Genomic DNA, 11,243 nt, shown 5'->3' with positions numbered 1-11,243 from the left:
GTCAACGAGTGGGCCGACAGTTGTTCAGTAGTCATGACATCACGGTCCGATGTCATCCGAACTGGTCAAACAAAGCAAATCCCCCAACATTCCACGTACTTCTGGGAAAGGTTGAAAATTGAAATGGGGGGGCTTCCCACGAATCGAGAGTTAATGCAGGTGAGGGGCAACACGACAGGCCTAGCTCGGCCCCGAGCGCAGCAGGTTCTACAGTGGAGAGCGTATCACAACAAAGCATGGCAACCAGGATCTGGCACTTATGCCGTCATGGTCAGCCAAGGATTTGGAGGGGCAGATGAGGGGAGAACAAGGCATAGATAACCGACGAACCTTGGGAGCTTCGAGCCTGAGCTTTGCTTGTTGGTATTTATTGACCTCAACCGCCCCCTTTCCGTCGTAAATTTTTACAGAATCAATCCTCCCATCCTACTCAATTCTTTTCTTATTCACTACACAACCCTCCACCAACCAAAATGCCTATCCCAGTCCCCCAAGCCGACAGTATCAAGGACCTTTTCAGCCTGAAGGGCAAGGTCGTCGTTGTGACCGGTGCTTCCGGCCCTCGAGGCATGGGTATCGAAGCCGCCCGCGGTTGCGCCGAGATGGGTGCCGACCTGGCTATCACCTACGCCTCGCGACCTGATGGCGGCGAGAAGAACGCAAAGGAATTGTCTGAAAAGTTCGGTGTCAAGGTTAAGGCCTACAAGTGCGACGTCGGTAACTGGGACAGCGTGGATGGCTTCGTCAAGTCGGTCATCAAGGACTTCGGCAAGATCGATGCTTTTATCGCCAACGCTGGCCGCACCGCCAACTCTGGTGTCCTCGATGGCTCCGTCAGTGACTGGGAGGAAGTTATCCAGACCGATCTGAACGGCACTTTCCACTGCGCCAAGGCCGTTGGTGCTCACTTCAAGGAGCGCGGCACCGGCTCCTTCGTCATTACCTCTTCCATGTCCGGTCACATCGCCAACTTCCCTCAGGAACAGACCTCATACAACGTCGCCAAGGCCGGCTGCATTCACATGGCTCGCTCTCTGGCCAACGAGTGGCGTGACTTCGCTCGCGTTAACAGCATCTCCCCCGGATACATCGACACTGGTCTGTCCGACTTTGTGGACCAGAAGATCCAGGACCTGTGGAACTCGATGATCCCTATGGGTCGCAACGGTCAGGCTAAGGAGCTCAAGGGTGCCTATGTTTACCTCGTCAGCGACGCCAGCACTTACACAACCGGCCACGATATGGTCATCGACGGAGGATACACCGTCCGGTAAATGGCTCATGTACATAATAAAAACAAAAACCTGACTTCGCTGGGTCGAAGCAGGTTCTTCGAACCCAACTAGCTTCCCGTTGCAGAATGATATCATACTGAATTAACTTATCTTGTTTATTTCCCCGAAGATGCCCCACAGTGCTTAATCCTAATCGTCACACCGGGTTGCCGCCCAGTGTGACTAGAAAAACTTCGGCAAGCCGAGCCTGTAGACAAGTCTGATGACATGAAACCTTGGAAGCCTTGGAACGCACGGTAGGATTTGACTACGCTAAATTTATTCTTCACAGGGGCGCTGCCACCATGCTCGCAGATGATCGAGACCCTACCCCGCCAGCGGACCCGCAACGCTCGTGGTGATCGGAGCCTTCTCCACAAAGATTCCAGACCAGAACCAATCCTCCGCAGCCGTGTCAGTACCGCCGTTGTCAAGTCGCAGTTGTCCAATGTGGAAGTCCGCCGAGTTTGTGGACGTTGAAGCGCTAACCCCCTTCACGACCTGCGTGAGGGCGTTGGTCCCGTTGGAGGCCCACAGGCCGACCGTCTTCGCGTCGAAGTCAATGTCGTAGGCGAAGTTGTACCAGTGGTCGGCCTGCAATTCAGTTGACCAGTGCGTTTCACTGCTCACGCACCAGCGAAGCGTGTTGTCTTTTGTAGCCGAGTCGCCGCTCAATAAACCGTATTTGAGTTCCGTGAAATGGCTCTGTGGAGGACATTAGTGCGTGCATTGTTGATCCCTTCCGACTGTGACTGTGACCAACCTCGAAAAATGCGATCTGGTGTTCGAATTTCGGATTTGGGGCGTTAGTTTCGTTCGTCGAAAGCGAGAAATGGTAAAACAAATGGCCACTCCCGAGGTCGGCTTTTGTTTGAGGGATCAGCTCGCTGCGCATCATGGGTTGCCCATTCCAGGATGATGTTCCATCCTATCAAGGTTAGCAGGTCGCTTTTGTCTAATGGAACTTTCAAGTTGGAAATCGTACAATTGTGATTCTGATTCCTTGATCGTCACTTTTATCTGCTGGGTTCTTGAACCCTTCTGACAGCCCAAGGTAATCGCTGGTTTGTCCATTGCCGTGAATATACCACTGATAATCACCGATTTGGTTGGACCAGGACCCTGTTCAACTTTGAGTTAGAATGGGGCTTGCCAACTTGAATTTGCCATATTGATTTTCTTACATTCGTCGAATTCTTTCACTGTGGATGAAGAATTAAAGAAGCCACTCCATAATACCTCCCCACACTCTGCCGCAATAGGCATGACAGCCCAAAGGAAGTACTTCATGTTGACGACTGACTTTTCGAAAAAGCGGTAATAGAAAATACGATGGAATTCACTTCCTATGTGTCCTTCCTTCGACCCCCTCCTTATATCCATCTTTCTTCAAGCGGCATTCCGAATATGAAACGGGGGGAGTGGCTCTGACAGCAAGCCGTAGTGGGGTACTTGGCGCATAGCGAAACAATTTGAGGTCTTATATAGATTCATCGACAACTTAGTGTTGACAAGTTTAATTACTCCCCCCTTTTGTGATCGCCGGCCAGTCTCCCTAAAGGGGCACGGGCCGAGGAAGTCTCATGTCTCCGACCCTGAAACATTTGGCGTGTTGAAACAGCGCCAAGAATATGCCAAACAGATATTTCGGCAGACCGAACTTAATAGACGTGAAAGTGAATAATTTGAAAAATAAACAGGGTCTATTTCCTAGTTCGACATGAAAATAGCCAAAAACAATCCCATCCATCGAAACTAAGTGTAATCGGCAAAGGATTAGCTAGAGTCCGCGCATGAGAAACTAGCATTGTTAGAATCCGCATGAATAGCCTTTCCAGAGACCCAGAGGCCCATTCCACACTAGATATTTGTTAGATAGGTATCACGGCATTTTTCATACCGAGCACTTACGAGACAACCGCCAATCGCCACGATCACCAAGTTGAGACAAGTTAGGAACATCTTCTTCCAACTTTCGCGATACCGACCGAAATTGAGGAAGAGCCAGAATATGCCACTCAGACCATCTATCATTATGTTAGTTAAGTTAAACCTTTATCATGATCATGATATTTGCAGCACGACTCACAAGTAAACCAACTCGCGAAAAGTGCCGTCTGGGGGGAGAACGCAAGTTAGTATTGCTGAGTCGAATATTTTTTGCTCCTTGCTAGAAGAGCACTTACTATGAGACTGAGAAGGTCGTTGAAAACAGGTATAGCTTCCGCAATAATCCATGCGATAATCCAAAGTACGAGACTGATTCCGACCCATGAACCAATCGAACGAAAGCTTCGCTTTTGCATATGATCTGTTCCCCGGAAGACGCGAACGTAGAGATACTTAGCTGCAACATGGCCATTGATTACACCAGCGATAACAATCTGACGCGACGATTAGTATGACCAGGGAGGAAAAACTGGGCGGCTGTCACTTACGGTCGGGATGGCGATTCCATAGGCGATTTTGGCCGTGATCGGACTGGTAGAACTGAGCGCGGGAGATTTCACATCTTTTCCGCCATAATAGTAGATTACGATTGCGGCAACCGTATACATGGTCGTGTCTGTCGCCTGGAGTAAATATAATGTTTTGGGATAGTCTGTCGGGATTTGCATCTCTGAGATGAAGCCGAAGAAAGCCACATGGCCAGCTATGTTCCTTTCGTATTAATCTTAGATTGGAAAGTATGGACGGTATAACATACCATATGCGAACACAATATTTGTCACTGCGAGGAATCCAGTCGCGACATCGATCTTCGTGGTTGCTTCAACCTTTCCATCCCCAGGGCGTTGGATAGAGATAGCAATCATTGTGATAAGGACGGCGCTGTCAAGTGGCGTCAGTATGCGAAGTGGCTCCGGCCTCGGGAGTAAATTTTTCTTACGAAATGATACTTGCGAACGCTAAAAGATTGTTAGAATGGGTTGTTAAACCTTGGAAGACTCGGAATCTTTGGGGTTGGCTAACACGCAAATGAGAACCAAGACACTTTGCGCAGTGTTCTTGGGACGGCAAAGATAAATGAAATGATCATGCCGACCACACCAAAAACAATTGAACAAGTACCGTGTCCTGTGAGTGTATTCATCATCACCGTAAATGTTAAGATATGACTTCCCATGATGAAAATGAGAAAAAGCAGCTGTGCAGTGCCGAGGAATTCACGGCCGAATCGGGGGAGACCGATTCTTCCGAAAAGAACTTCCCCAGCATCTCCCATCGAGTGTACATGTGGGTAGCGGAGCTTGAATTGGCCCAAAGTATAGCCTGTGTATGTGGCCAATAGACCTAATCCTACGATCAAAATAATAGCGCTATTATTATGTCAGAAGGCGTTTAGGGTGATTTTGTTAAATCAGAGGGAATCACCCACGGAGCAAGACCCAGCGTAGCGACTGCCGATGGAAGAGAGAGAATTCCAAGGGAAATGGTCTCTGCGATCATAACTATTGAAGAGCATTGGCTTTAGAAATGGAAAGTCTGCGAAGAGAGGACTTGGAGAAAGTTGGGTCTCGGCCGGATTCGAGATACGTACTCATTCCGCATTGCCTGTATCGAGAAATCTGTTAGATACTAGGTAGATATTTTGGGATAATTAATTGGTCAAGACTGAGCTACGAACCACCAGTGTAGAGTGCGATATCTGACTTCTGCATATTCCTCATCTCCGAAAGGGTTGTCATGTTCTGCGGGAACTCGCTCAATATGCTGCTTTTCGGCTGCACCGGGAGTATCGTCATATTTTTTGGACTGGTCGCTTTGGACCGGAGCGCGATATGTCTGTGACATTGTCGTGGATTGCATGTAGAGTAAATCGAGCCTCTAGTACGTCTGCGAAAACAGAATAGCGACGGATAACAGTTGAGAGGTGACGGGGTAAATGTGAAGGGAAGAAGAGGGAGAAATGAACAAGCAAAAGCTCAGACTCCAATTCCCAGTCATCATTCAACACTGCAGTCAGAAGCCATCCTGCCAGTGGCACATTTACTCAAAGAACTCGTCTCCACCCGGCCTATGTCACATTGCGGGGAAACCCCAAATCAAGCATGGTGAGGGGGGCCCAACCAGAATGAAGCTACTTCCTTAACTCAAGGGAAAATATTAGGAATGAAAACTACCACTAGTCATAAAAAAGTCATTTGTGACGCTAAGGACGCCATGGGCTGATCTCAGCCAAAGGCTTGAATGCGCCATCCGAACTCCTGAGGTCCTTGTCATTGGCTCTTGCAAGACAAAGGTCGGAAATCCGGTTCTCCGATTATACAAGGCGTCCAGTTCTGAAGCCAAACAAACCGAGAAATATGTAGGTACCTAAGTAGTTAGTATTGGATACTATTCCAGAACTGACTTGGACCTTTAGGAACGTGTGTGGCCGCAAACGAGGAACATCCAGTAATCGGGCGGGATGAAAATGACTTGATAAACTGGCCATGACCTGGGAGCATGTTTGAATATTTTTGGCCCCAACGTGCCAAGATTCAAAAGCAGGCCATGGTTGCGTCGCTAGTCGCCACTAGAGTGATGTTTCATTGGAATATTGAAGGAAGGGTACAGGGAGGGGAAGTGCACTTGGTTACTTCGGCTGGGGGCGGATGTTTGTGCATCTTCAGGATCTCCGCGGAACAGCCTTGGAAGAACCTGGGGAAATTTGGAGATAGCATTTCTCAATCCACGGATTTTCTCTCAATTCTTGGTTTGAGTAGATCTGAGAGAAATAATTCAAAGTTGGTTCTCGGTTCGCTTTACGTGAAACTGGCGATCTAACTTTATAACCTCAATGAAATACAGGCACATATTTGCGCATGGGTTAACCTTGGGAAATGGGGTAGACTGACTAGTATTACTAGTACTTTTGATCTATGGTCAGCTTGCAAATGGAGTGTAGGTCGATTAAATTTCAACTTGAAATTTTGATCTACTAGGCCATACTCTCACCCATTTTAACGCCAGCGGTGGTAAGTAATTTATTCAACTATCTTTCTATGCTATTATTTGTACTCAGTCACTAACATGTTCATTTTTAATATAATAAGAAATGCGAAAGGTTGGTATTTATCCCTACGTCAACTTGAAAAAAGAAGGGCATGTGGTATACAGCTTGAACAGCAAATGTGACGGTCTGACCTCACATGTCACTATTCAAGTTTCAATAGCCGCAATATTCCAACGTGAAGGTTGCAGCCTTTGCTTTCAGCCTTGTAATTTCACGTTCTCGAATACTAACTACTACTAGATATATACTATAGTTGCTAGTAAGGTAGCTACCTAGGTACCGATCCCGGATCAAACCAACAGAAAAGGGATACATCTCTCATTCCCCAGATGCCATTCCAATCCCTTCGGCACCGTGCATAAGTATACCGATGAGTCGGAGGCTGAAGGGATCAAGACCCACTAATAAGACCCAGTTCCGGGATATTTCACCATGATAAATCATGTTTGTGCGTGAGGTGGGGTAGGTTCGACCCGATCGCTTGCAGATGGCGTTGTGGCTTGTACCTGAACCACCCCCACTTCAAGACCAGCTCCCTTCGGGATTTACCCTTCTTTTCCAAACAAACCATCAACTGCAACTATCCCTTTTGGCAATCCTTCACAATAATGCCTGTCACTCTCACCACAGCCAACCACTCCGCTACGAAATGGAAATACCCGAAAGTAAAGACGGCCGAACAGCTGCTCGAGCGCTCATGCCCAGAAGAACATCGCCGCTGCCAGAAATTGATACAACATTCCTTTTCAAACGGGCTTTTTGACACTTCTCATGTATCTTCATCTGAGCATGGATTTGTCTGGGCTGTATTTCACGCCTATAGCTATCATCACCACTTGACGATACGGCCTGAAGACGTCTGGTTCTCCATTCTCACGCAACTCAGTTTATTCATCAATGCGCATGCGGAGGATCTGCGATCTTTGTTTGTCGCGCATGAGGGTCAAAAGGAGCTTACAGTAACGGGTCTTGGGACGATTGAGAATACCGACTTTGGTGCCCTGGCCTTGCATATGACGAAGTTGATTGAGGAGAATGTTGTTGATGAGGAGTTGCGAGCCTGGATTATGCCGGATTTTACGACTACGACTGAGTCGGACAATGTGGTTGCGGCTATCTTGATGATGGGCGCTTTGCAAAAGTACTTCTCGTATAAAATGATGCTTTTGTGTGGGATTCCATCTGTTACGCTGCTAGGTGAGAAAAAGGACTGGACGGCGCTTGTGAAGAAACTTGATAAGTTACAAGAGCTAGGCGATGAACCAGCACGCTTTGCTCAGCTTCTTCGTCCGGTTTTGAATCATTTCGTTGCGTCCTTTGAGTCTCCGGAGTCACTCAGCGTGCGGGACTTTTGGAGTAAATGTGCCGACAAAGAGTCTATGGGCAGTGGACCAAGTTACTTGTCAGGGTGGATTTCAGTCTTCTGCTTCTGGGATGAGAATGGGAAGATGATCTATGATGAATCAATCTATGCAAAGACTACGCCAGAATTCGAGAAGCGAAACACTGAAATGGGGCTGGATGACGCTTTATCACGTCGTGTTGATATTGATGATATCCCATCTGGGTTCTCCTCCGTGCCAGTTACTGTCGATGACAATGGGGTCACTCATCACACTACGATGTTAGCTGGACTAATCGGCATCCAAGCTAAATCAAGTGGTGAAGTTTCAGCTGAAGGAGGTGAAATCGATTCGATTCAGCCCTTGTCAGGATGGTGGATGTATGAAAAAAGGCCAGTGGATGAAGATGACCAACAGGCCAGTGAAGCCTAAATAGCTGCAGACCCTGCAACTCATCTGATAGGAGACGAGTCTAGTATGAAATAGCCTGGCGAGTTTGAGTGACATGAAATGAACATGAGATACCAGTGAACCATTTCATTTAATCCACCCTCCTCCCATCGAAGTCTGAGCCACCTTTCCCCAGAAACCACCTTGCCCTTTCCTTGACTCGTCCATCTCAGCGCGAAGAACAGGATTAATCCCCTTCTTCTTCATCTTCTCTTGCTTCTCAAGTGGGATTTTGTGCACTGGGTGATCTGGTCCCGGCTTCTCGTTTGGATCGTAGGGTTTCGAGGGGGTAATGCCCCATTTCATCGCGGCGGCAGCAGCAGCTTGTTCTTCCTGTGATCTGCTTTGTCTGGTATGGCTTGGTGCTTCGGACACTGATGTCTCGCTTTGGTTGCTGGGCATGATCACACTAGGCTAGGTGGAATCAAAGATATGCCTTTTTATGTTTTGAAGAATCATAGCACTATCTGGCAAAGGCCCATGCAATCTCGCGTGCTCTTATAAGAAACCATCGACAGTCAGATTGGGGGTGCGTCAGATTGCGCCTGCTCCGCCCCACCCGATGAAGTCATTCGATGGGGCGGAACCAGTCTGTGGTACTTCACTTTGGCGTAGAAAATGATAGACAATTTCGTGCTGACATTTGATTTTTAAGATTGGTGATGAAAATCTCAAGGCCTGGTCAGTTCAAATCCGAACAAATCCATCACAGACGGCTGGCCATTGTCCCAGGTATCCAGGATAGCATTAATGTCTTGTGCCTCCGGGTGGGTCAAGTAGTCCATCATATCGACGGGGAATCCCTGGGATGACTCGAGGGATGGCATTATCTCTTGACGTGGGCCATTTGGTAACTGTAAAGAGTCCTTTTCTGCGGTCGGCTTCCCGCCATATGGGCTTTGATTGTCAACTAAGCCGCGAGCTACCCGAGAGAAGGCAAAGCAGATTTTATAAAGTCGCGCCGAGGCATCCGAGATAGCTTGTATGGGGTGTAGAGTATTGACCACGGTTTCCAATAGGTCGAGGTCGACTCGACTCTTCGCTGCGACGATATGGAGGAATATCACGATGAAAGGGGTAAATGACGAGTAGAGCAGGACCCTGCGACGTGAGCAGGCATTAGTGAGTAACAATAGAGATAGGAAATGAGAAAACAAACCAATTGGCATAATCTGCGACTGAAAACCGGCTTGACTGCTGGTAGTCGGAAAAGCATCGTAAATGGCTGTTTAGGCTCAAGCGTGCGGCCTCGAGGCATCGCGTCTCGATTTCCCCACCGATTCTTGCCGTAAATGATGCACGGAGCATTGTGGTGAGTGTAGAGTAAAATGATAGATCCCAGATCCGATCGCACATATAGAATAGTTCCTTGTTGTCAACATGATCTGGAGTTATCTATCGTAGACGGTGGTCAGAAAAGCTGAAATTTGCACATAAAGAATTTGGCTTACCTCTTTTCGGCCCCTGTTGCACTCCCGCAGAGCTAATTCAAGGTCATTGATGCACCGAATGCGTTCTGATTGCCCTTTTCTGAGACCTTGTGCCGAATATAGCTGATTATATATCTCAGCCTGTATTTCGCTGAGCTTAACGATAAATATGAAAGCCGAGTCCCATGGGCGGAAAGCTAGATTCTCCGATAGCGGAGGGTAGCGACAGTCAATGTCAAAATCGGGGATATACGATGCTCGACCTAGGAACAAGGATGCGGTGTGATCCATCATATAAATTGTCCAGAACAAGCGACGCTTATCATCTGCATTGCCGGTGTTGTCCCTTTGGTAGGTGGATTCACGATGGAGGCCTAGCATCTGGCAATGCTGTGCGGCGCTTGCAACCAAGTTACTCCCCAGTACTGGGTTTGCCTCGTCCTGAGCCTTGATCGCCTACACTCGGTGCGTTAGCAAGCTCCATTTCAAGCTCCAGCTTCTGATTGGGTTCCTCAACTTACTCCCATGGCCAATGCCAGGAGGTTCTCAAAGCTAGGCACCGCGAGAACTTCGGCCGTCATCAGGCTCACTTCGAAGCTCTCCTTGCACGTTTTTAGATGTGCTTCGAGGTCAAATTGCTCGCACAGGGTATCCTTAGTGCAGATACACTCCTTCAAGACGAAGTAGAGAACCCCATGCATGGCCGCGATGTCACCAACAGATACTTTCCGCGTGGGGAAATAGACTGTTTGGCAAAGCTGTTCTAGCAGCAAGGGATTATTGATGGGGTAGGAGGTTAAGAACAAAGGTTTTTGTACTGGTAATGTCAGCCTGTCGATGGCTTCGAAGCGAAATTGGGAGAATTGTGGTATTTTTGAGGACCATACCTTGGAATCTACGGAGCATTGTGACGATCATTTCCGCAGGTAACGGTAGATAATTTGCTTTCGAATGGGTATTAGTGTCGTGGATAAGTGGTTTATTTTGCGGATTGGAACCAAGGAGGTTATTGATGGAATCCAGAGTTGCACTCAGACTTAAAGCATCAGGTCCGCAACTAGGATGTGCGAATCTCTCAACAATCTCCTTTGCCTGGGCTGATTGACTTGCAAACGAAGACTCGCCTTCGTAGAGTGGGGTTGGGACACTCTCGATGACCGTGTCCCCGGGACTGGTCTTGTCAATGACATTGTTTGGTGCATGACTGGGCAGATTTCCCGGCGAGGGCCTTTGGGACAGCTCAGCTTCAACGGTTCGGAGACGACTTTCCAAGAATTGCATTCGTTCTTCCCTGGGATACCCTGTGAGCTCAAATAGCGCAGCAGGAGTTCGATTCTTCTCTTACATGTGCAGCATCCGATCGGACCTCGGTGCTTCTTTGCGGTCGGATTTCTGACAAGAAATGCCAGTTGTGAGGCAGTTCGAGCATGGAAATGTGCGATCACAGCGGATCTATAAATCCGATCAGTCATTTCCCATTATAAGTATGGGGGATCAAGTTAGGATTGGAAGGAGTATACCTTGCGAGTCCGACATCCTTCACACTATGGAGACAATTCCTGGTCAGCTTTTCGTCCCTTCAACGACCACCACCACTCACTGCTTTGGGGATCAAGGCGAGTCGTTTTCTTCGACTCTGAATCGTCTCCGATCGAGAGGTGTCCATGTCTGCTGAGTGGCAGCCGCTGGTATATTGCAAGTGCAAGAGTTGTAGAGGAAGAAACGGCGGAGTCCACGCGCCCGCGCA

The 11,243-nt window shown here is 48.1% G+C and overlaps 5 protein-coding genes across 5 annotated transcripts; 2 read left to right on the top strand and 3 right to left on the bottom strand.

Moving 5' to 3' along the window:
• Positions 1-473: 473 nt before the first annotated feature.
• N7533_001367 (SDR family oxidoreductase) lies at positions 474-1,274 on the top strand (the record flags this gene model as incomplete). Its single annotated transcript, XM_057098017.1, has 1 exon — positions 474-1,274. One exon carries the CDS (start codon positions 474-476, stop codon positions 1,272-1,274), a length of 801 nt encoding a protein of 266 aa, XP_056963153.1.
• A 327-nt stretch (positions 1,275-1,601) lies between these two features.
• Positions 1,602-2,564, bottom strand: N7533_001366 (glycoside hydrolase family 131 protein; the record flags this gene model as incomplete). The annotated part of the gene is made up of 4 exons (XM_057098016.1): positions 1,602-1,979; positions 2,038-2,202; positions 2,260-2,396; positions 2,459-2,564. The coding sequence occupies 4 exons, from the start codon at positions 2,562-2,564 to the stop codon at positions 1,602-1,604; spliced, it is 786 nt and encodes a 261-aa protein (XP_056963152.1).
• A 486-nt stretch (positions 2,565-3,050) lies between these two features.
• N7533_001365 (putative neutral amino acid permease) lies at positions 3,051-5,069 on the bottom strand (the record flags this gene model as incomplete). The annotated part of the gene is made up of 11 exons (XM_057098015.1): positions 3,051-3,134; positions 3,186-3,301; positions 3,364-3,391; positions 3,461-3,658; positions 3,713-3,927; positions 3,982-4,106; positions 4,165-4,183; positions 4,248-4,594; positions 4,654-4,726; positions 4,816-4,829; positions 4,903-5,069. 11 exons carry the CDS (start codon positions 5,067-5,069, stop codon positions 3,051-3,053), a joined length of 1,386 nt encoding a protein of 461 aa, XP_056963151.1.
• Positions 5,070-6,881: 1,812 nt separating this feature from the next.
• Positions 6,882-8,048, top strand: N7533_001364 (DUF4419 domain-containing protein; the record flags this gene model as incomplete). Its single annotated transcript, XM_057098014.1, has 1 exon — positions 6,882-8,048. One exon carries the CDS (start codon positions 6,882-6,884, stop codon positions 8,046-8,048), a length of 1,167 nt encoding a protein of 388 aa, XP_056963150.1.
• Positions 8,049-8,153: 105 nt separating this feature from the next.
• N7533_001363 (transcription factor domain-containing protein) lies at positions 8,154-10,777 on the bottom strand (the record flags this gene model as incomplete). The annotated part of the gene is made up of 6 exons (XM_057098013.1): positions 8,154-8,460; positions 8,781-9,167; positions 9,226-9,461; positions 9,518-9,952; positions 10,018-10,241; positions 10,384-10,777. The coding sequence occupies 6 exons, from the start codon at positions 10,775-10,777 to the stop codon at positions 8,154-8,156; spliced, it is 1,983 nt and encodes a 660-aa protein (XP_056963149.1).
• Between the last annotated feature and the right edge of the window lie 466 nt (positions 10,778-11,243).

Source organism: Penicillium manginii (assembly GCF_028828005.1).
Source record: "Penicillium manginii strain IBT 31320 chromosome Unknown utg000002l:1.0-5564898.0:1.0-5567710.0, whole genome shotgun sequence".
Classification (NCBI taxonomy): Eukaryota; Fungi; Ascomycota; class Eurotiomycetes; order Eurotiales; family Aspergillaceae; genus Penicillium; species Penicillium manginii.
The sequence above is the reverse complement of the archived record's forward strand: the minus strand, read 5'-3'. Positions and strand labels throughout refer to the sequence as shown.